Below are 25366 nucleotides of genomic sequence, written 5' to 3'. Positions count from 1 at the left end.
TCCTTCTCTCCATCTCTTCCATCACAGTGTTTTTTTTCCGCAGCATGACTCTATTGACACCTACATTCATCTGCCAGTGAAAAAAAGACGAGTGCTTTTTTTCCCTTGCCTGTTGTGTTTCTGACTCATTTGTTTCCCCGCCCTGTTGTCCTGTGTCTTCTCTCCCATCAGTGGAATATTGAAGAGTCCACCGAGCATGTGAGTAGCCCTCATGTGTGCTGCTGGGGTTTGTCTTTCAGGGCAGGTTCTTCTCCCCTCTGCAGTGTTTGGGGTGCTTGTGTGTTTTGGATCACGAGTCGGTGTATGTGTGTGTTTGTTTCTGTGTAAGCCATGCCTGTAATCCACTCAGTGTGAATCCTCATGAAAGATCATAACCCCATCACAACCGCAGCCAGTAACGTCTGCCCAAGTGTTTTGGCGTGTGTGTGTGTGTGTGTGTTTGCATGCTCATTTTTATTTTTTATCAGCACAACTGCAACTGCAGAGCATGAGTGTTATTCCACTAAGAAATGTGTTCAGGTCAACATTTTATAATAAGACAAACTAGTAACAGCTGTGCACTTGCAAATGTGGAGGCCTGTGGTGCAGTGTGCATGAAGTGCTAGCAACCACTGAGTGTACACTGCAGTCAAAAGGCTGGGTGTCACCATCTCAGTGTGACGCTGACATTAATCAGGCTCGCCTAACCTGCTGTCTCCCCCCACCGTTCAAGATGACATGTCTATCTGAAGGGAGGTGCTGCGGGGTTTTATCAGCTCCGCACATCTCCGAGGTTTCCACCAGTCTTTCAAGTTCTTTTCATTTGCCCGGATGGCAGCTCTCTGCTCCATGGCTGTCATGCAGCTCTTTGTTATGGCTTATTACCTCCTAGAAGTCGTATGGCACAACTGTAAATGCAGAGCCACTTACTATTCGTAGTCAGGAATTGAAGAGAATTGTGGGAAGGTGCAAGGTTAGGAAAGGGGGATACTGATATGATGAGACGATATACAATATGTGGAACGCAAGAAGGTGGAAAATGAGATTTCAGCAATATTTTGTTTCTACTCACAAATAAAGATTTCATAAATCAGAATCAGAAGAAATGTAAAATTAAATACCCCTTTAGTGTAGTACTGATAGGAAGCTAATAACTTTATCACAGTTGGCGACAAAAGTTTAGTTGCTTCCAGTATTCTTTCAGTGCTTACAAATGATTTGTATCTCATCTCACACTCTGTCCCAAATGTTATTTTATTTCTTTTGGAGAGATATAAGAATGCATTCAGCTCACAAAATTAGATTATACTCAATATTGTATTTGCAAAAAATAGTGGGATTAAGCTATATTTTGGGTCAAACAAAGGATTGTATGTTTTTTGTTTACACAAATCAAGTGGAGATCTTTTCAATCACAAATTGTGCTGTAAAGAATTGGTAAAATAAAAAAATCATTTTAGTTTAGTTCTGATAGGAAGCTACAAAAGCTCATTTTAACAGTAGCCTATTGTCATTAGCCGCAAACAGTTAGCCAGTTGCTGTATTCTTATAATGCTTACTATTAATTTGTAACTTGTCTGTTCAAGTTTGTTTTATTTCCTACCAGTAAAAACTGCAAAGTACTGATTTAACAGAATTTGTGTTAGAAATGAATAAGTGTGTTAAAATACTTCTGGCGTACAAAATACGATATTACCCACAGGCTTCCGGTGAACAAAAGGAAATTAGCTTTTAACAGCTTTTTTTTGAAATACCAAGGCTCAATTTTTAATCACACAGTGAGTAAAGGTCTTCTGAATCACTAATTGTGATTTAAAAGACACCAGATAACAAAATAACTTTTTAGCTTAGAGCTGTTAGCCTCATTAGTAGCTAAGAGTTAGCCCAATCTCACATTGCTTCCTAATGTTTTGTATTTTCTCTGTTGGTATTTTTTTTTTCTGCTTGCATCACACAAAACAATTCAGATTTTCTTTAATAATGGTGCTCAGTAATTTAAGAAAGTATACATAATTTTCTGACTTGGAATGTGAAAAAGAACAGCCTCAAAACTCTACACTACTATATTATACAGAAAAAATATGAGCACTTTGAACATAACAGGTGTTATTTATATCATTACAAATACAATTATATTTCTTTATAACAGTATAGCTTTTTGTCTTATTTATTCAGAAATTTGATGTTAAGAGGTGTAACCTATTTTCACTATAAATGCATATTTGTTTTCGCAATAGTGTAAATGAATAATTCATAAGTTTGTAATGAAAGGCTTTGTGAAAAGTTAAATGTTCATGAGTGAAATTAAGCCCAAGGATAAAACAGTGCCTGATTTGAATTCATAACCTACAGCAATGCAGTGCCATTGGCAGACTAGAAGGTGTGCAACTGATGAGAGAATATTTATATCATTAGAGACTTCGAGTTTTGGCTTGGGGGTAAAAAAAAATGACCTGTGAACATCCATGGCTCTACCCGAGACGATTACTGCAGTCTTTAATTAGAAACTGCAACTGCGACAGTTTCAGCCTGTCAAACTGGTAAAAAGGCTCCAACACCAGCGCTTTAATCTGTCCCTTTAATAACTGAGGCAGCAGGGTGTGTGCAGCTGTTTGGTTCTACGCGATAACGCTAAGCTGCAGAAACCTGGTCACAGATTCCCCCTGCAGCCACATGCCCAGAGTCAGACTTGGCTCGTGTCCCTCTGCCTTTAATGCGTTGATTAACACCTGTCAGACAGCGAGCCGGATGCCGTCAGAGGATGTCTCCCGTTTCACACGTCTCTGTTGTTTGCTTAGCGTTCTGTTTGCCAGGTAGCTAATGCAGTGGGACACGCCACAGACAGATGTCAGCAGCAGAAACATCAACATGTCGGTCTGACCCTCACTTAGCAAGGAGTTAGATTATAAAGCTATTTTTAAAAATGTTAGTGAATCATGACACAAATATTGTAAAATGAGTATCATAGATAATATCAAATATTGCCTTTTGGCTAAAAGAAGCAATTTTATTTCTATCTGCGTCACTAATTGTCTCTTGACACTTTCCATTCTTGTGAGGATTGTGGCAGGGAGTTTCATAGAAAAGACTCAATTTCTATAACTTGATAATCTTTGTAATGCCCTTTGGTGCTGCTCTAAGCATTTGCTCTGAAGGAAAACTTTGAAGCTTTGCTTTCTCTACTTTGTGCTGAGTTTCAAAAGTGTTACCAGACCTGGGTCGACCTTGTCAGTGCAGAAGGAGGGGCCATCTCTGCTGCTGCCATCACAGAGATTGTTAAAGCCATTTTGTATGAATAAAGTAATGAGACTTCCTCCATAAAGTTAAAATGGTTTTATTATACAGTAATTTAGCATTTTTCTCCCATCTCTCTCAAAGGTTAGCATAGGAGTGCTGAATGTCCCTGAAAGAGGAAGATGGTAAAAAGAACAGTTGAACACAGCTAGCTTATATAGCCTGTTAAATATTCTTCTGTGTTAAGAAAATTAAAATTTCGTTAGCTACAGAAACAGTAATAGGGAGAAGCTATATGAAATTTTAAGTATCTGGAGTTTAAGTGGAGTTCCAGCAGGAAGGCTTATAGGCATCTGTGTACTTGTCCTCTCAGTGGCTCCAGCTAGAACCAGATAACTCGAGCATGTGTACTTAAGCCGCAGGCATTCATTTATTCCTGAGTCTGAGCTAATCAGCACTGTTTTCTCTCTATATGTATACTTTTCTTAGACTAGAGAGATTTGCTTATAATTTTAAATTTTAGTTTTCCAAGGTCTTTCAAATTTTTCACTGGTTGCTTCTTATTCATTCACAGTCAGCAAAACCCATTAGAGGACATTTTACAAACACAAATCCAGTTTTATGAAGCCGGAGTCAACAAAATCTTCCACAAAGACAGGCATTAAAGTTAAAGTCAGTTTACATTATCAAGTATTTGATCAAGTAGTATAGATTTTGTTTTACAATGTTTAAATTGGGTGAAGTTAAAACTTTTCAACTTGACGTTTTTGATAGGTGTTCTTATCTATCAGTTTTAGCTTAATTTCTGCTCTGAGTTGTTTTCATCAGATTGGCTTTTTTTGAGTCATTATATTCAAGTAAGTTTAGCTAATGATTATTTCAAGAATCAATGAATGATGATTACACTTACCAATCTATTCAGCCCTACTTCTGTATATTGTGCTACAAATGTTAAACAACTTAGTGAAAAAAAAACAAACATTTCAAGCAGCATATTTAGGGAATTTGTAACTACTGTTGAGTGTAACAGGAAGATTATCACAAAAACAGCTTTTGTCACTTTTGGAAGCAAAATATAAAGAAATCAAAAGTGACCTAAGCCATTTGTACAGGCCTGTCTCTGCTGGTGAGTATGTGTAGTCAGGTGTGTGTGTTTGTCTGTTTGTTTGTTGGTTTACATATTGGCTTCGTTCAAGCGCACCGTGTTTAATTCCAGAGTGTGGGTGTGTTTTTACTCCGACTGATGCAGACTGGTGTAGTGAGTGCCAGCACTGCAGCAGGTTACACATAACAGTTGTTTCTCTCTGTTTGTTCCTGACTGCTGAGTTACTGATTTGTTCAATCACTTTAAGTGTGTCTGTGTTTTGTGCATAACACTGCATGGACGTGCAGCCAGAGGAGCGAAAATTCTAGCTTCATAAATCAAATGTCTACTATTTGTTTACCAAAATGGGTTGAATTTCATAGTTTTCCGACTGTCAGAAGTGAAGATTTTTGTTGGGTTTTAAGAAACTGCAGTGCAGTGATGATCCTAAGCTCCTCTGGGTATAATCCCATGCTTATCCATGCGGCAGGCATGAACACTGACACACTGGTGATGTTCTGGTTCATTTGGTTTGTTGGTTAATGGGTGCAGCGTGTGCCTTACAGTTGGGCGTAGGAGTTTTTCTTACCCAAGAAAAATTTCTGCTCCTGTTTGTCTGCATTTTTTAATGTTTAATTTCTGTTTTAGGAAATTTCATCAAGGAATAGAAATAAATGGAGGAGGGGGTTTAATCTCATTCCGGTTTCTTTTGGTGCTGTGTGTTCTTTGAGGGGATGTGAGCTTGTTGACGGGGATTTTATTATGATTTTCATTAATAAGAAGGTTTTATTTTACTCAGGTTAATTGATTTCCTGTTATTTCACTGTATTACAGGAAGCTGTTATTGGTGGACTGCTGGCTGAAACCACCTACTCCGTCACTGTGGCTGCTTACACCACCAAGGGCGACGGAGCTCGGAGCAAAGCTAAGGTCGTCACCACGACTGGAGCAGGTTCGCAGCAGTTTTATCAACACTTTCATGCAAAACAGAGAATATGCACAGATCAGATGTTACAGTGACAACTTTGGGACTTTCTGTGTTTGCCTGGGACCTATTAGTTAGATTATTTAAAGAAACCCCACAGTAATATTTATGAATATACATTTAAGGAAGGAGTGGATAAACCTCAGTAAGTCAAAATAGTTTTATATTTAAAGAAAAAACATCATTATGCGTTATTTTGTGTAATTTTTATCCGGCCCAGTTTATTAGAAAGCTGGGATAAAATATTTGAACTCTGTGGTAATTTGAGTTACTATTGATTAGTTGTGTTTTTGTACTTGTATGAAGGACAACATGCAGGTGTCCAGAATAATACTGCCTTGTAACGCTAGTATTGTTGCGTTGTTAGTACTGTTTTTGTAGATTCATATGTACATTCATAAAATAACTATTCAAATCTTTGGTTTATTCACCTTTACCCATAGTAAATAGTAAAATCTTTTAAGTGCAGCCTAATTTAAAATTTAGAAAAATATAACCTTTAATCTGATTCATTGAAGGTTGAAATATAGCAAACTCATCGAAGAGCAAAAACGTTTTATCAAAAACCATGTTTGTTTGTTTTTATAAATTGGTGTGTTTCCATTTAGTGAATTTATTTTCATATTTTCAATTTGCACAATTACATGATCAATGCAAATAGAGTTAGTGTAAAGATGACTTTGTGGAAAAGCACCACATCCTGTGGTCCTATTACAAAGATTCTTAGGACTAGGAATTTTAAATGCCAATTTAGAGATTATAAAAGAAAAAATATGACTACAAGAAGATAGCTGCTCACCAGAGTTGACCATGTAAGCAACCCATGTTTGTTTTGAAGAGGATAACAAGGAAGGTGGTAAATAAAATCTCATTTTGGGGTCACTGAGCCTAAATTTAGCAGTGATTTTAAACATTTTGGAGTGTGGATTTAATTTTTTTTTTTTAAATCTTTTCAGTGCCAGGCAAACCCACTATGATGATCAGCACCACCATGGGAAACACGGCACTCATCCAGTGGCAGCCGCCTAAGGAAATGGTGGGTGAGCTGATGGGCTACCAGCTGCAGTACAAGCGCACCGACGAAGAGACCTTCACCTCACTGGAGCTGAGCAAAACTAAAGACCACCACACCGTCACCGAGCTGCACAAAGGAGCAACCTACATCTTCCGGCTCAGCGCCCGGAACCGCGCCGGCGCTGGTGAGGCTTATGTGAAGGAGATCAGCACGCCTGAAGACCTGCCCACAGGCTTCCCGCTCAACCTCAAGGTGACGGGTCTCACCCAGTCGAGCACGCAGCTCACCTGGGAGCCTCCGAACCTGAAGGAACGGAACGGCAAGATAACTTACTACAGGGTGGTGTACAAAGACATAAACAATCACCAAGACAACAGCAGCAACACCACGGAAACAGACTTGACCATCGAGGGACTGAACCCAGACACCACCTATGATATCCGCGTTCAGGCTTTCACCAGCAAGGGGGGCGGCCCTCTGAGCCCCAGCATCCAGAGCAGGACCATGTCGAACGGTAGGGCATTTATTCATACACACCTCACCAATGTTTGCTTTGAAAACACAACATCAGGGCTTTAAGCCCTCATGTGATCATACTTCGTCATTCGTCCGTCAACAAGTCCATGTGTTTCATAACATTAGCTGGCGCCTTAACTTCTTCAGAGAACCAGTTTTGTCTCCATCTGTGCCACGTCTGTCTCATCTTTTTCTCAGTGTACCACAGCTCTGTTTATTGATTTACAGAGTGCTAATCTCATTATACGCTACAGTCACATTACCACGCATCCTCATCCTCCATCCCATTACACATAAATCTAAAGCGTACCAAGCACATACCTCCTTGTGTGTTTTATAATCTTATAAACCTAAGATTTCTTATTAATTAGTGGATTGGTGCCTATTTTAAGACACAGGTTGCCTTCTCTACTATCACTTATATTCCAGTGATCTCTGAGATCTCAGTGTGTCGGAAAACTATTCATACCACTTCAAGTTTTAAAGTTGAAAGACAAGAATATATGGTATTACATTTTTGCAACACCTCACTTAAAATATGTTTTTTACATCATCCCCTCAGCCCCCCCACTCAAAAATTAGTGACCTATTATGCTTCCTTGTATATGATATAGATTATGTCTATGGTCTATAAAAAACATATTCATTACATTTTTGCACAAAATAATTTTTAGATAGTGAGATTTTAGTCTGGTCAGTTCTGCTTATTTTGAGCTTCTTTCAGAATGAGCTGCTTTAGGGTGTCTTGTCACTTTAAATGCAAATCAGCTGCTGCTGACCACGCCTCCAGCTCAATGTTTACACTCGCAGTGAAAATGACAGCACAGATGCGCAATTATACAACCGTACATCTTTGAAAAGCAAAAGTAGAGCCTCCTGCACAACCAACAAGAATGCAGAAAATGGTTTCAGGATGGTGGGTCAGCAGCAAAATACTTGTCTTTTCCAGCAGCCATTGTACAGTGCATACAGTGGTAAAACCAGCTGACCAAACGTGCTGGAACTCATCAGGTTGCTAGGTGATGATGCAGTGCCCCTCGTTTGTGACATAATAGTCTAACAGCTCTTTTTCCAGGCAAAATCATTAATTTATTGCCAATAAGTGGTTAGGTATGCTTAGACTATACTTTCAGACACAGCTGGAAATATAAAAATGTGCAAATAGTAAAATTTGTATAATAATCCCCCTTTAAATCAAAACCCTAAACCTTCCTCCTCAACTACAGTACAGACCAAAAGTTTGGACACACCTTTTAATTCAATGAGTTTCCTTTATTTTCATGACTATTGACATTGTAGATTCACACTGAAGGCATCAAAACTATGAATAACACATGTGGAAATATGCACTAAACAAAAAAGTGTAAAACAACTGAAAATACCCCTTATATTCTAGCTTCTTCAAAGTAGCAACCTTTTGCTGTGATCACTGCTTTGCACACACTCTGCATTTTCTTGATGAGCTTCAAGAGGTCGTCACCTGAAATGGTTTTCACTTCATAGGTGTTGCCCTGTCAGGTTAATAAGTGGGATTTCTTGCCTTATAAATAGTCATGAAAATAAAGAAAACCCATTGAATTTGAAGGTGTGTCCAAACTTTTGGTCTGTACTGTACACTTTCCAATTTATTTACATCCCAAATTAGGTTCATATTTGGTCTTCTGGTATTTTTCCAATAGTATGCCCAAGCCAACAAATATTTGTTGATATATATTTTTAATAAGATAATAATTTTGAACAAATGTCTTTGCAGATTTCCCAACCCTTAACTTTGGTGTCAAGGCAGTCACAAAAACCTCTGTGCTACTCACCTGGGACCTGCCAGAAAACTACAAATCCCAGGCTCCATTCAAGGTGCGTGTCAGTCAAAATTATCTGAAATATCACAGGAAAACTTAGCTTCTTATCACTTCCTTACATGTGAGTGGAAACTCAAGTTTTCTCCCTTTTTGTTCTTGCAGATCTTGTACAACCAACAGAGTGTGGAGGTGGAGGGAAACCAAAAGAGGAAGCTGATCACACATCTTCAGCCAGACACCGACTACTCGTTTGTGCTCACAAGCAGGGGCATCATTGCCGGCGGTCTCCAGCAGCAGGTGTCCATCCGCACGGCCCCTGACCTGATTAAAGCCAAACCCGTCTCACAAACGCCTCAGGATGGCAAAATGACCATCAACTTGCCAAAAGTCCAGACGACCACCCGCGTCAGGTCAGTTATTGATGTAGCACCATTCACACCTCCAAATGCCACAAACTTTCAATAGCATAATCATTGTCAGTATAATAAAAACATTCAAACTGCTGTAGTTTGCTGGTGTGAGCATGATGTCTCCATTCAGAGGTTTTCCATCCCACTGGGGCCAGACCCTGAGGCTCACCCAGAACGCACTGGAGGGAATTTAGGGACTTTAAGTCCATTCTGGTCTGGAAATGCCGCCGGACGCCCTAGAATGAACTGGAGAATAAACGATCCGGTTCATGAATAATAGTAGCATTTTGGCTGTAAAGGCATCAATTACAGGTTTATCTTAATAAATTACAATAGCATCATAAAGTTGACTAATTTCAGTAGTTCAGTTCAAAAAGGTTAACTCAATATTGATACATGACAGGTTCGCACAGATGCATGAAATCCTTGAAAATGCTTGAATTTCTGTTAGGCATTTTCAAGGTTTTGAAAGTGCTTGATTTCTGTATAAAGTATTTGAATGTGTGTGATATTCAAACTGCACAGTTTTGTAATAAAGTGCAATTTAATGTTTGATTAAAAGCCTAAATTTGGAAAGTGTTACAGTTGAAACCACATATTTTTATACAACTAATAGAAAGACTGACAGCTTTTTTCACAGTCTGACTAAACTTATCTTGGTTTTGGCTGGTTAGAATTACCAAAAAGTATTTAATGGGACGTTGTTATATTTTAGTTTACCTTGTCCCTGCTGTAGAATGTCAAATAGTATCACAAGATATTATACTAGATATTAACAACAGTGATAAATTATATGTAATAGTAAATTGCAACTGCCTAATTTAGTTCACCATTGCCAAAGTGTGGCGCTGGAAAAGTTTGGAAACTTACCTTGAAAAGTAAGTTTAAAGTAAGTCAATTTTACTGTGGTGAAAGTGAATGAACCCTGGTATAGTGTGAAAAGGAATTGGGCTCGTCAGACTGTCACATATGTGAAAATAATCCGATTCTCAAAGCTCCAGCCATAATCCAGATAATGACAGGGCATCTTCTGTATGCATTATCATACAGAATCATGATATATATCATTAATCATGATATCTTACACTATCATGTCATACAGAAAATGTAATATGAAATCTTCTACCACAATTTTTCCTTCCACTCAACTTATTTTCCATTTGGAAGGGTTGTGCAGATCCTTGCTGATCCAAATCTTAAAAAGGGTTTTGCTCATTTGCCGTATTAAAAGAAATGCATCCAGTTAATTTCTAAGCAGTAAGAACAGGATTTGGGTCAGTCTTTCTTTGAGAGATTTTGACAATTTCAGTAAATTAATTAAAAGCTGATTTTGATCCACCAAAGTCAGCTTCGGAGTAAAACCCATTGGATAGACGAGGTCATATTAAAGGAAATTGAAAAGGTGTATTTATAAAGGATCAATACTTTGTACTTTAATTGTAAAAAGGTTTTAATCTAAATTAAAATAAAACATTTCCATCTGTGTTGGTTACTCTGAGAAGTAAGCTTCTCAAGATGAGCAGCAGGAAAAATATCAGCATCTGATCGATAGCGAAGCACTGCTCCAACTCTTAAACTGCAGCTTTTACTCTCAGAAAGCTGATGATAATTTAGACTTAACATCAGGCTGAGCTGTTTTCTTTTGACATAAATTGTTAAGAGCTGCTAAGAGCCGGGTAAAGCCTTCACCTTTATGTACACACACTAACACAAATACGGACATGTCAGAGGAGCGCAGCGAGTTGATTGGTGTAAAGATTACGGTGCTGTCAAGTCCGGGCCAGGTCCAGCTCAGGCTGACGGACGGAACGGGTTGGCGATGGGGGGATGGAGGAGTCGAGGGGTGTCTTAGCTTGTGTTGGTGAGGAGCCGCCTTGTTATACACGTCTTCTTTCACTCCCAGACTTGAGTGACTGTTGAATCACAGATGCGAAGCAGAGAAGAGGAGGAGGAGGAGAGGCAGCTGCTTTCACTGTCAGCAGCAGCTCGTTTTACAAAATGCCGCAGTGGAGAGAAAACTTTGAGCCGAGAGAAAACAGTCGGGGCTTGACAGCGAGATGGAGCCAACGCAAATATAAACACAGAAACATGAGTGCTTTGTGTGCTCTCGCATGTATGCTCGTTGAGTTGGTACCTAACCTCCTCAGTTTGACCCTCCCCAATGATGTCCTTCATTTCCATCCATCTGGTTCTTGATAACAGCAGCACAGAAACTCATATTTGCTCTTATTAACCTCAGGAATCCTACAGGGATCTTCATTAGCTAAAGGCTCCCCTCCACTGAATGGTGTTTGTTCCGGTCCGTGTGGCAGATGTTCTTAGCGTTTAGCCATTAATTGGGGAACGCAGCGCCAATCTGCTGGAGTTCGACCTTGGGTGGACTCACTTGTGCGGTGGCGTCGTTCCAACAAAAGCATCTCCAAGTCTCCAAATGTGTCGACTGAGTCATGCTTTGTTTACTGAGGTCTTTTTTTTTTTTATTCCTCATCAGATGGTTTTACATCGTGGTGGTGCCACAAACCCAATCAATGCAGCGGTGGAAGAACCCAGACGAGGTGGACCTGGAAGAGGTGAGTGCCAGGCGGGGGGCTGATTGGCTAATGTTCCCAGGTTGCAGGGGTCACGGATAGCATTTTCCGCTCCAACTGGGTGGGGAGTCGCCGGTTGTAGCCAATTATCTCTACCCTCCTGAGCTCAGGGAGGAAGAGATATTAAACTGTGAGTCACTCAGGTAGGAGGGGAGTCTCCTGATTGGATGCCAGGTCTGCAAACAGCAGCCATCTGTCGAATAAAACCGTTTGCGCGTTCAGATCATAGTATTAGTGTGTAACAAGTGATGTAGGGCTTAATTTGATCTCTCTTATATCCCTTTGCAAGCAATAACTACAAATTTCTCTACCTTTGCATCTATTGGCACCTCTTGTAAGGATATGTAAATTAATTAATATGTTATGACAGTAACATTCTGAGACGAAAACTTTTTTAAAAATCTAAGCTTTTGAGCACATTATAAGTAAATATTTCAAGTAAACATCTTGTGGCCCATGGTTAAAAACAATTGGGTCATTTCGTTAGGATTTAGATCCCAAACATCCAATACAATCTGCAATGAAATGATTTACCAGATATAAAATCAACCTTCTTCCACAAATATCAGTACAGAGTCCACAAAAAAGACAACAAAAGTGCAAGATGACTTAAAGGAAATAGTGTAAGCCAGAATGTTAGTGTTGTCCTATTGGCCTGTCACAATAACAAATATTGCTTTACGATAAATTGTTCCAGTCATTATTGCGATGAACTATCACGTTGTTGTTTTGAGGACATTTTCAATTCATCTATTGGTAATGGCATAACATTGTAAGTTCACCTTTTCAAGGACTAATAAACTTTAACTTATGAAAGAGCACTTAGCATTGGAACTGTAAGACACTTAAAATATCCAAAATAAAAACAAAAATGATAAATAAAAGAGAAATAAAAATCCACTTACAACTGAAACAATAAATAAAAAATCAATTATGAGGTCTCTAAGCAAATGAAAACAGAAATTATTGAGCTTATTTTACTTCATCATCTGATAATTTACCTATTGTGACAGGCTTAGCAACAGGTGTATAATGCAGATGCACTCTGGTCGAGGCTTCCTATCTTCTCATAAACTTTTATATGACTTTCTAATTTATTTATTTGTTGTTGAATAATGATGCTATTTAATCATGGGGGAGTTTAGGGCTACATGCCTGAATAATAATGGCATGAGGTTTAAGTAAACTTGGAGATCTGAATCACCATTGCTCAAGGTCTCCCCTTAGGAATAATGGAGGAGACATAGAGGGAAAGAGATGGGACTCCCTGAGTCATTAAACACGGAGCAGGCCATTGTCTCCTCCCTCCAACATAATGATTTAATAAAGCTACATCTGGAGCGGCACACGAGACATCAGTGACAGGAAACAAAATGCTGCTGAAAAACACAATGCCGCAGTGCTGTACACTCCCGCTCATTTATTAACCAGGCTGGCAGTCATGCTGAGATTGTGTGCTCCACTAAGTGCTAATTGCTCACTTCGTAGCTTGGCTGCATTGTTTGCTGTTGTGCCAGCGTGCAAAGGGCATTTCAGCACTGTGGAGTCATTATCTTTTACTGAGCAGCACAACCAAACCTGGACATACACTGTCAATGCAAAGGCTTTGTTTTTCTGAGATTCCAGGAGTTCAGACGCTTTGATTTGTCTCACATACTCTAGTTTAGGGTTTTTTAATGATGAGCCACAGTCTTTCATCTTTTAGATGTGTCGCTGCTCCATCACACCTGATTAAAATGATTGCATTACCTCTTCGGCATGCTGTCAAGTCCTGCAGGAACCTGTTAATCACCTGCAGGACAGTGCACCTCTGAGAGCCACGGCTAACAAACCCTGCATTAGTTTCTGCTAAATCGTAAACCTGAGCTGATGCTACAGCCTGGATGCTGTACTTTGGCAGGTTGTCAGGTCTCAGGGGTCATCTCACTTGGGCTCCGTTGCTAATTTTAAACCATAACCTTTCCACTTTGCCTCTTTCCCCCAGCTGCTCAGGTCCAGAGAAGGTCCGGTGCTGAGGCGCAGACGCCACGTGGAGTCCCCCAGGGCATATGTTGCAGCCAAACTGACTCATCTGCCGCCAACCTTTATGCTGGGTGATGGCCAGGACTACATGGGTTTCAAAAACAAGCCCCTAACTAACATGCAGGAGTTCCAATGGTTTGTTGTTGCGGTACTACGAAACGAGGGGACGGATGGCGCAGCTAATTATGTAAGTCACATCCTTCTTCTCTTCTTGGACCAGGGCAGATGGTTGGACCTCGCATTGTTCTCTCTAGACCAGCAGTTCTCAAAAGTCAGACTCAGACTGAGTAGTACGTCTATCTAATACCATATTTCTAGGAGACCCAGCTACTATGGCAGTGGTTGGTAATAATATGAAAAGCAAAGCACTTTATTTATGGAAGTAGGAGGACAAAACTTTCTGTAAATTTTGCTCACACTCTTATGAGCTGAATTATCAAAAAGTCCTATCAAAACGGAAACTAAGCAAGCTAACATTAGCCTAGCAGCTGCACTTATATCCTGGGGTGAGAAAGATGTTTCATGTTTTATAAAGGAAATGTAGGTCTATACACATATAGATCTATATAATAGATGTGTATATTTAAAGGGGCTTCTGCTTAAACCCCTTAAAGAAGTATTTAATATGTCCAGATTTTCCATCCGTCATTTATTTATGGTGCTGTTAGCAAGTATTTGCCTTGCTATATATTTGTTATGGTTTTTGGATTTTGGCCACACTTATGTTTTTCACACTATTGAATACATTTTAATTTCAGATCATTTCATAACTCGGTTTCAATGATGAATAAGGGAAAATAAAGACTTTTAGTTCACTTTGGTGGAATTTTAGCTCCCTCTTCTTTGCAAAATTTTGATTCAGCCACAGGGAAGATCTTTGAGCATGAATGGTTTGTTTATTATATGCCACAGCATTTAAATCAGATTTAGATAAGGATTTTTACCAAAACAGGCTGCATAAGCCAAGTGCGCCTGAGGTTAAGGTCATATAAATCAAAGCTGGACATTATTCTTTTGAATCTCTTGCAAAAGTGAAGATACAGCAACGATGGTTTTACGTTGACTCAACGTAAAACCATCATGTTTGATTATTGTCTGAAAAGTTGTTTCATGTCAGATGTAACAATACGCAGACGTTTCAAAATGTTCCACAGAATATTTTCCTCAAATTAAGTCTGGTAGATCATCAAAGTAATGTAAAGCAAATGTATCCTCCCAGGGATTTTTTGCCTCGCTTCTTTTTTAGTGTTGAATCATGAACACTGACCCGTAATTGAGGCAAGTGAGGCATGCGGTGCTTTAGATCTTGTTCTGGGTCCTTTTGTGACTTCCTGGATGGTTCTTTGATGCTCTCTGGAAGTAATTGTGGTTGGCCTGGAAATCTGACTTGATCATGCAGGTGCGATACTAATTAGATACTTGGTGTTGCTTGTGAAATTGAATAGAAAAAGGTAACACATTTTCAAATAGATTTACACAAATTATCTTTCTGACATTAAAGGTGACCTATTATGCTTCCTTGAACAAGTTTGGCTAAGTCTAAAGCCTGTACACAACATGTTTATTATATTTATTGTACATAATCATTCTTAGATAATGAGATTTTGGTCTGGTCAGGTCTTTGATCTCCCTTCAGAATGAACTGCTTTAATTTCAAATAAGCTGCTGCTCCAACTCAGTGTTTACACTCACATATGAAAATGGCTGCAAACAACCCCCATTTACATAACTTTGAAAAGCAGAAGCAGAGCCTCCTGCACAACCAACAAAAATGCAGCCAGTGGTTTCTGGATGGCTAGTCAACAAAGCACTTCTCTTCTGTAGCAGCCATTGTACAGCACATACAGCTATAAAACCAACTGACCAAATGTCCTGGAACTCAGCTTGGGTTGCTAGGTAACAGACTGGGCTTGGCTGGCGTTGCTAGGTGACGGGCACTGCCTGCTGATTTGTAACATTTTGAAACGGCTTATTTTACAGACACCAAAAAGCATTCATTTATTATCAAAAACCAGCTGGATATTTTTTGTGGGATTTTAAGCGTGTTGGGTGTTTTAAGAAGCACTAAGTAAGTAAATGGAAGTACACAAACTTTAGAATTCAATATACTTTTTCCTTCTGTATGTTATAATCATTCCTGGGTATCATCTAGCTCTCATCTTACTTGTTTCAACAGTGTCATGATGGTTTACTCTACATATTTCTCCTTGTGTGTAGAGAAATGAACTTTATTTGTTGGGGCATGAATCATAATTACCATTATCAAGTTTAGGATGAATTGCCTTCTTAAAATTAAAGTGGGCATTATCCTTCACTGTCTAAAATAAGTAACAAACAGTTTTCAATGTAAGTTGTCATTTTCTTTTTGCTTGCTCATCCAGGTTAATTAATTTCAGGTTAACTTTATCACCCATCATCAAACTCTCAACACTTTCCAGCCTCAAGCATTTGGAAAACAGCTGCAATCAGACAAAGTGGTTGTTTGTTTTGTTTCCTCTACTTAGCCTTTATTGTAGCAGCCTCTAAGAGAAATTACAGCTTGTCCTGATAACTCCCTTATCGGTTGACAATGACATCAGAGATCCAGCTCTGCCTTCCCTGCAGCCAGCGGGGGCCCCATCCAGATGTCTTACCAATGCTAATACAGGCCTCTTGGCTTGCTAAGTGGCGGCACTGTGCACTTGTCGAGTAGCGCTAACACGGAGGCCCGCGTCTCTGTGGGATGGTCTGGGCTAAACTTCACTGCAGGAGGAATGAGAGTCTGCGATTGCTCTGGGCTCCTCTGCTACCCCAGACATGCATATTCAGCAGCTGGGCCCTCGACGACCAGAGAGGGAGAGTCCTTCATGTCTTAAACTGAATCTCAGACTTTTTACCTATTTCTTTCTTTCTTTCCTTCCACTTCCTCCTTTGAGCTCTTTTTCTCGTCCGCTCTCCACCATGAAGACGGCAGAGGAGATCGATTAGTGCGGTTGGAGTTAAGAGGGAGACGAAGACCCGGTCACAGGGCCGAGACGGTCCGTAAGGCAGGCCTGATTCCCTTGAAGCGCTGCTTTACATGTCCCTAAAGCCCCCCGCGTGCCCCATGTAATCCCTCCACTCTGAGAAGGCCACAGACGTGCAAGGGAGGCAGTCCTGGCCAGCTATGATATATCTGACTTCAAAGAAAATCCTCAAATCCCATCGTTGCACAGGACTCTCGCCACACCTGCACGGCACAGCAAGTTGGATCAGAACAGCTCAAAAACGCTTTCTTTCCTCAAACTGACAGGAAGTTACTCACCTTTAAAACTGGACCACTTAGATTTATTGGGCTCCACTCACAGGGTGGGTCAATTAGTAATTTGCAATAAACGTAATGCAAATTACAAGTAGTGGTGAGCATTAATTATGTCTTTTATCATTTATTGTGATAAATTTCTTACCATAAAAATTTTTATTTATTGTTGACACAATAAATTCCATTTAACGTTTAAAAACCTCCAAAACCGTCCGTATTGTTAGTTTTACTATTTTCTCCACTGTTTATTCAGTGAAATCATCAAAAAATACAAACGAGAGCATCAATGAATATAATTCAATTTGAAAATATGATTAAATGCAGTTCTTGTGTGCAACTCAGTGATATAAATCATACTTTTTGAATAATTGGTATTCTGAAGAAACCTAACTGAAATAGGAATGTTTTTCAAGAGCAAAAACATTGAGGCAGTATGAATACATTTACAGCCATACAGTTACATAGAAAAGAAGCTATAACTAATTTATCATCATTTTTATCAATCACTATCACAATTTCACCACATAATATCGTGATAAAACTACAAGTTCATATCGCCAACCCCTAATTACATGTTGTCATTTCCCAAATAATACATTGTTGAAACATGTGTTCTGTTTTTGTTGACACCAAAGATGAACTTAACATTTCCAGAGTTCTGCCAAACAAGCTCCTTTCTGACAGTATTTTGGAAAAGATCCTTTTTCTGCTTTTTTCAGTCTGTCAGAGCATTGAGCTGTAACAGATCATGAATAAATACTTAAAGTTCTCCAAATATGCCAAAAAGGGTGGCTGTAATTAAAACTAATGAATGAAATCTAATTATTTCTTAGTTTGAACTGTACATATGCTGTCTGCCAACAGCTATTCAAAACGTGTCATCCTAGGGAATTGGTTATCATCCAATACAAAATGGATTTTTAACACATTTCACATCTCAACCACACACTTTATTAAATTTTATGGATATTTTATGTGTTTAAGTTAAAGTTTCACCAATCTGACCGAGCTGGAACTATTTTGTAAAGAACAATTGGCAGCTTTGTGTGCTAAACTGATTGAGATCGACGTTGACGTACTTGCATCTCCAGTTGCACTACTTTGTGTTTGTCTATCACATAAAATCCTAATAACATACATTGAAGTTTGCACTTGTAATGTCACTAAACATGAACAATTACACAGAGTATGCAGATTTTGGTACAATACACTGTAGTTTTGAAATAACGAGCCCACCCCAGAGCATCCATTGTTTGTGTAGTCTGTCACTGATTGCAGCACGGATCCTGTCAGTCAGACGCCGCAGCAGTGTTTGTGTTTGTTGGCCCCCACGCGGCATTTGCAGACGTTTTATTACCAAAGGCGCTGGGTAGAAGAAGAAGAAGAAGGTGAAGCGTGCAGCAGGCAGACGCTGCCTGGAGCAGGATCTTCACCAGACCCAGGAGAATAAAACAACAAGTAGTGGAATAAATGACTTGTGTCTTTACTAGGCTTCCACAAACTCCCCTAGTGTGGATCAAACGGGACCGCCAGGGTTTAATAAGCCCTCGTATATCAATGGCCACAAGCAGCCGCTAGTGGTTGAAGAGAGTCTGAGAATGGAGGGGGAGCGCGAGAAAGAAAGGAGAGGAGAATACGCCTTCATGTCTCCCCAGCACCAAAGGCGGATAAACAAGCCGGGGGAAGTGTGAAATAAGATGATAGATGCTGGGTGTGTATAAACAGTATCATTTAATGTGAAAAGAGACTGAGGGAGGAAGGAGAATGAACTACTGTGTGATCTGAGGCGGAGAGGAGGGGTGGTGCTGGAGAGCAAAAGAGAGGACGGGATGTTTTCCTCCTTTTTCCCCATTTCTGCCTTGTGTCCAGTCCAGCCTGTGAAGCTCTGATGAGACGAAGCGAACCGACAGCAGAGGAGGTGATTGTTCCACCGTGTGCTGTCCTCGTGATAAGAGAAAAGTCAGGTTTTGGCAGAGAGAGGAACCCAAACCGAGCGATCAGATTTGCTCTTTGGAGTTTTATCCAAGCATTTGTATTCTCCTCACTCTCATGGAGAGTTTGCTTTGTAGCGCTAATTCTGTTGCTTCAAGCTCCAAACACCCCGAACATTGAAGACAAGCTGCTTTTAAAATTTAAACGGCTCAAACGAACAGTATCAAGAGGGAATTATGAAAACAAGATGCTTTTTGGGGTTTTTGTTGTTATTTTTGAATATGGCTAAAACAATTAATCATATTTATTGTTTTTAATCGATTATGGAACTAATTTCGTAAACGATTATAGGATAGAAAGAAGAGTGGAATCGACGAGGGAACTATGAAAACACAATATTTGGGGTGTTTTTGTAATTTTTCGCAGATTGCTGAAAAGATTAATCGTATTAATTGTGATTAATCGATTACTGGCATTATCATCAACTAATTCAGTTGTCTGTCAATTTGAGTATACCGACAATAAAAAAACTGCAACTTGCTGAAAGGACAACACAAAAATGTACAACATACACATTTTGCATATATGGGTAATATAAAAAAAAACTTTCTTCGTCTGTAAATATGTTCAAGTACATTTTTAGCTTCACTTGGTTCGTATTTACTAAAATAAATCTACTATTTAGCACTTTTTCCTGTCCAGCTATTAATTGGTTACCCCAAAAAACAATCAACAGATCAGCCCTACACTGTACTGATGTTAAGTCAAGCAGAAAAGGCTAAGCTTTTCAATATGTTGATGTTAGAATCATTGTTTTAGCTGCAGATGCGTATTTTGCTACAGATGATCAAGCATACAGTAAAGGAATCCTATGTTACTGTATTTTAGGCAACAAAATGTTCATTTTCTTATTTAAAAAAGGAATTTCCTTTTGTTTATTTGCATTAAAGCTTAAGTATTTATCTGAAAATCTTCAGAATGTGGCCTTTTGTTAATCCGATTAATCAATTCTCAAAATAATCTATAGAGTCGATTATTAAAATAATCACTAGGTGCATCTCTAGTTTTGAGCGTCTTCTGGTGCAGGTTTTTGAGGGTGGCAACTAGCATTGTTTATCTAGCGGGTAGCATCTTTTCCCAGAGGCGGTGCCTCCAGTTATCTGGATGCTTTTTATTTATTGATGCTCTAGTTTATTTATAAAGGACAAGCTGAAGAAAAAAATAACTAGAATTACCAAGTGGCGTCCAATGCATTTTACGTTTGTAGACACCAATCAGGCTTAAAGTCGAAGCCCCTGATGGGTGAAGAGGGAAACATTGATCTTCTTGTTGTAAAGGGTTGCAGAGACTCATTCTGAGCAAATGTTGATGTGTTTTATTGGAATTTGGAGTCAGAAAAAGATGAATAGCAAGTCCACAGTTTCATTTGGGTTTAATTCTGGACTTTAACTCAGTCTGGAAAAAAAAAACAAGAATTTGGAAAAATTCCAGATCTAAGTCCCTTTCCTGATGTCTAAAAGTTGTCTCTGCTTCTTTCTTTCCTTCCATCCTTTTTGTCCCACTGCCATTCTTTCTGTCCTTTGTGTTTCACCACCATTATATCCTTGATGTGTCCTCCCACTCTTTTTACTGTTCTTTGTGTCTTAAATCTATTTGTTCCTTTCTTCCTTTGTCCCACTTTCTTCTATGTATTTATCCCTTTCTGCATATAGTCGAATCTGCTGCCTTATTTAATTTCCATCCTTCCTTCTTTTTTCCAAGTTCTATATTTCAAATCTGTCCACTGCAGAAATATCTGCCTTAAGTTAATTTGTGATCTTCAGTATTTTATATGTAAAGTGAGTGTAAAACACTGAGCACTCATGGAAATTATGATGCTATATTTCTTAAATGACTTTCCACGGCGTACTTGGGCCACGCCGAACATCTTTTGTGGGTTTTTATATAACTATTAGATGTAATTCAGCATTTTCCATCCCATATTTTGGGATTTCAGGGGATTTATTGCAAACTCTGTCTATAACTGTGTTTGAAATGAAGGCTTGGCATTCAGACAGCTCAAGAGCAAGGAAGAAGTGCCCTTTCTGCTGCTGAATGACTGGCGGGACATGCAAGGACGAAACTGAATGAAGGAAAAAAGCACAAAGGAGAAACTGCAGGACAAGACAAAGGGTAGACGGTACCCTGTAGCCACGTTTCTGCTTCTCACAGATAAAGACAGATATCTTATATTTCTCCTACTTTTTGTCACTAAAATCTTGTTGCCCGCCCTCTCTATGTCTTTCACTTTGTCATGCAGTGTGAAGGGACTGTGTGGGCTCCTCGGGACCCCTGGGGTGGCGGCGGGAGCTGTGGATACATAGCAGGCGTCTGTGCATGTTTGTTTGTTTGTCCTGTCTGGCGCTTGCCCTGCAGCTTATTTAAGCCATTTTATGGGAGGCAAGGGAGCCAGGGGGGTCAGCAGCGAGTCGCAACAAATGCGCACATGCTGCGTGTGGCAGATCTAGGGAAGAAGATTGAGGCCACTGGAAAAGAAAGAAAAGATTCAGAATTTTAACTAAGAATTCTGACATTTCTCAAAATTTTTACTTTTTTTCCTTCAAAATTCTGACTCCCTTCATAATTTGACTCTTTTTCCCAGAATCAGAATTGTTTTAATTGTTTATGTCCCATCAGGCAAAAAACTCCGACCTGTAAAATAAATTTGGGATGAGCTTTCAGTATGGATAAAATGCAGGTTTACGAATCTTATAACAAAGAAGAAATAGTTATGTGATTATTTTCACACACTAGCAACATATTTGACACACACCTAAGGATATTTGTTTATTCATTTGGATTTTGACATAAATTGACAGAATTAGATCTCAAGATTTTGACTTTTTTCTCATAATCAAAATTGTTTATGCACCATCAGGCAAATCTAGTCTTAAAACTCAAATTTTGGGACAAGCTCTCAGTACAAATGAGATGCAGGTTTACAATTAATACAACAAGAAAGAAATAGCTACATGATTTTTTTTTTTCATGAACTAACAACATATTCTGGTGTATGTCTTAAGTGACATACACCTAAGATTTTTATTTAATTTTTTTTGGTGGCCCTAATATTCTTCCGTACGTAATTCTTCCTCAAAAGGTCTGGGGTGGCGAAGGAGGGCGTCGCGTAGCCCACGGGCCAAGCTAGCCACCATGACACCTCTGTGTGTGTCTCATTTTTCCGTGCCGTCTCTCATCGCCTCATCCCTCTCTCCTGTTCACTCACTGCGCCTCAGATAAACTCAGAAATCACACGCGCTCTCGCTCTCTCTGCGGCTGCGACCTAGACAAACACGCTCACTTGTAGAGGCTCAAAGGAGTTAGACAAAAGGCTTTGAAAAACTGATGTTACACATACCCTCACTCTAACAGATGCACACAAATAACCAAATACTCCTTCTAGAGACTAACGCATCCATGCTTTCTACTGGCTGCTCCTTCTGCCATAGGATTTAGCAGAAACGTATTAAATCTTTATCCAATATCTCATTTTCGTTCTCAATTTTGTCTCATAACATCAGTCTAGGAGCAACTCTGTAATCACTTTTAGACTTATAGAGTAAGCACTTGAGTTAAATTAGCTGAAAATGACTTCTGAGAAGCATATAATGTGAAAAAGGGATTAAATGTGACTAACAAAGTGAAATAAATTACTGCTACTTCTTACACTCGAGTTCCTAAGTACTCAAACAAAGCTTATTGACAGCTGGAGACTCCGGATCACCAGATAGGGTTTTGATAACGCTACAATATGGGACAAATCCCTGTTCAAGGTTTCTGTGTCGATCAATTTCTTCATTGAAGAGGAGTGAAAAGCTTCAATTTAGAGGCGAGTATGTTTGTAATTCCCATGAATTCCAAATATGTGATTGGGAATGGCAACTGGGATTCAAAAAGTGAGGTCTTTTCCATCCATATATTGTCTCTAGATGCTTACATTTGCATTCATAATTCAGCCATTGTGGTAGCGGTCATCACCTATCTGCCATCTCAGCATCTTATTCAGGCATTGGAGCAACAAACCCTTTCTACTTGGGAGCGGCTACTTATGCTGCACTTTGGGGAAATTGTAGACAGCGATTTTACAGAAGAGCTATGTAGTCAACACGTTTGAATGACACAAAACTTTTTATGAACCTTGAGAGCTGTGGTGGAGCCAGCTGCACATTGAAAAGAAACAAAAACAAACCATTTTCCTCCTACTACTTCCTGTTATCGTCTTCATGGTTTTCACCAGGAGTAACGTCCGGCTGTTGATCACGTGACTCGTGATGTGTAAACAAGGTGTTTCCATTGCAGTTTTAAAAAATATATTTATTCTGTAAGGCCGAAAAACCACCTCATCCTCGAGCTGACATTTTTTCTTTTTAATGGAAAAATGAATTTTTCCATTAAGCAAGTTTGTTTTAAAAAATGTTTAATTGTGGAATTTAATGCTCAGAGGAAATGCAGCCAGTGAACCCTGAACCCTCCGTTGTCCGACTGCAGACAGAATTACGCATCTATTCTGAGCTGTGAGAGACAACCTGAAGTCTCTGACCGTCTCTGACTCACCGTCAGCCTCACACATTCCTTCACAGCCTCATCCTGTCTTTGTGATGCTCAGAGAGGCCAAGAGCCTTATTAGCTGCGTGACTGAGCTTTTATCAGATATTAGGGCTGTTCAAATGGATGATCCCACTACACGGCCGTGACTAACAGACAAAAAGCCCTCTCTTTTTGTTCTGCTCCTGTCTGAAGCCACAGCTGCAGTTATTTGTTACTGCAGCAAAAAAGGGGGGATATTTTCCCAGGATTCCCTGCAGGGCTGCGTCCTTAAGCCTCTTTCTGGGCCATCCCCATACAACAGGAAGCCCGGAGGTGTCGTCACACAGGCAGCGTCCCGCAGCGGCTCCGTTCTCCCTTCGTCTTTAGATAATGGGCGCTCCCACGGGCGCTCGGAGCCGCAGTGAATCCGCCTCACCGTGTGTGCGTCTGTTTGTGAAAAATGACAAAAATGAAAGACGTTGCTATGCGATCCGACGCCATTTTTATGAAAATGTGAATCTTTTCACTTTTCCTGCTTCAGCTATCTCGCGTGTGTGCCGAACATCGGCGCGCAATTGAGACATGCTGCAGCGCGCGCACACACATAATGTGAATTTTTCCGGCAGTTGCCCAAGAGTAAGAGATAACAGAACTATATGACAGAGGCGCAAGACTGTTTGCGCTCATCTCAGCTTATCTTTCCAATTAATATCTGCCTGTGTGCCAAAGAGCGGGCTGCTGCGCGGCTAATGATGCGGATTACCGCTGCCTGCTGCCCTGCCGCTCCCGCCGCACGCTGGGAGCCCAATTCCCTCCGAGGTCTGCGATCTGTCACCCCCTTCTCCCTCCACCTGCACATCCCAGGAACACTCAATAGGTGGCACGCTGAGCTCTAACGACATACGCCTCCCTCTTTCTCGTCTGTCAGCTTGTTTTTCTCAGTTATTCTCTCTCTTCTCTTTTTTCCCTCCTTTAGACACTGCATCGCTTTGTCTGCTCGCGCTCCCTCAGAAACACTCTCACACACACCCACATGCCTCCCCGCTTGCCCTCCCCCACGCCGTAATTTGGAGACGTTAAGTGGAAAGATGTCTCATTTACAAGCAAGGTGGAAACGCACCCTCACCGTCACCTTCCTCCTCCTCCGCCTCCTCCTCCTCCTCTGTCTCCGTCACGGTGTGATCACTAATGAAGAAGAGATGAGTCCTCCTCTGTGCCCCCATTTATCTCAGCGAACCAAGGGACGCGCGTGCTCATCCCCACCTCTCTGCCTTTCCCCTCGTACCCCCTCTGCTGTCATCCAGCATCTCGGTTTGTTCAAACAGAAATACTCTTATAAAAAGAAATTAAATTAATCCAGTTGGTTTGTTCACAAGAAAAAGTGTCATGTAGGTTTTATCTAAACCACGTGTCAAACTCGAGGCCCCGGAGCCAAATTTGGACCGCCATAGCTTTTTATGTGGCTGTGACTCCAGACGCCAAATTGCATCAATCAATCCGGAACAACCAAATCAAGAGATCCCCATAGCTTTTTTGAGCTAATACATAATTGTGAGTTTTCCAGCAAGTTCTGCGTAAAAATGATCAAAAACATCAGATTTAAGTGACGCCAACTCCCACCGCAGTATTTCTGACGTCTACAACTCTGCTGCCTCAGCCTTACTAGATGTAAAGTCATAGTCTGTGATCGATGCAGTGAGTGAGTCACATTTATCGTCTTACCTAAGCGGAAATATAGCAAAATTCCTTGCACATATTTATAAATTTGCACCACAAATCGCAAAATCCTGGAATGATTGATCTGTGTAGATATTCAATATTATTTAATTTTATGAAGTACTTACCGTATGCAGAGCTATTTGTTAATGAAGGAAATCTGTAGTAGCAAATTTGAATATCATATAAAATCAGAGCCACTTAATATTTGAAATAAAAAAAACAATATTAATGCTGCAT

General features: G+C 40.0%; 1 protein-coding gene across 19 annotated transcripts in view; it reads left to right on the top strand.

The window, feature by feature from the left end:
• The window catches only part of ptprf (protein tyrosine phosphatase, receptor type F), a 240375-nt gene that overhangs the window by 171665 nt on the left and 43344 nt on the right, over positions 1-25366 (top strand). For 14 of the 19 annotated variants that reach the window (XM_023335649.1, XM_023335650.1, XM_023335647.1 and 11 more), the window contains 7 exons: positions 172-198; positions 5132-5249; positions 6239-6811; positions 8567-8667; positions 8775-9022; positions 11514-11592; positions 13595-13819. In XM_023335649.1, the coding sequence (XP_023191417.1) occupies positions 172-198; positions 5132-5249; positions 6239-6811; positions 8567-8667; positions 8775-9022; positions 11514-11592; positions 13595-13819 (1371 nt within the window). The remainder of the gene's footprint in view (positions 1-171; positions 199-5131; positions 5250-6238; positions 6812-8566; positions 8668-8774; positions 9023-11513; positions 11593-13594; positions 13820-25366) is intronic. The other 5 variants (XM_023335663.1, XM_023335660.1, XM_023335662.1 and 2 more) reach the window with 1 other exon arrangement.

This window comes from Xiphophorus maculatus, chromosome 6, assembly GCF_002775205.1.
Source record: "Xiphophorus maculatus strain JP 163 A chromosome 6, X_maculatus-5.0-male, whole genome shotgun sequence".
Taxonomy (NCBI): domain Eukaryota; kingdom Metazoa; phylum Chordata; class Actinopteri; order Cyprinodontiformes; family Poeciliidae; genus Xiphophorus; species Xiphophorus maculatus.
This window is presented reverse-complemented; position numbering and strand designations above follow the sequence as displayed.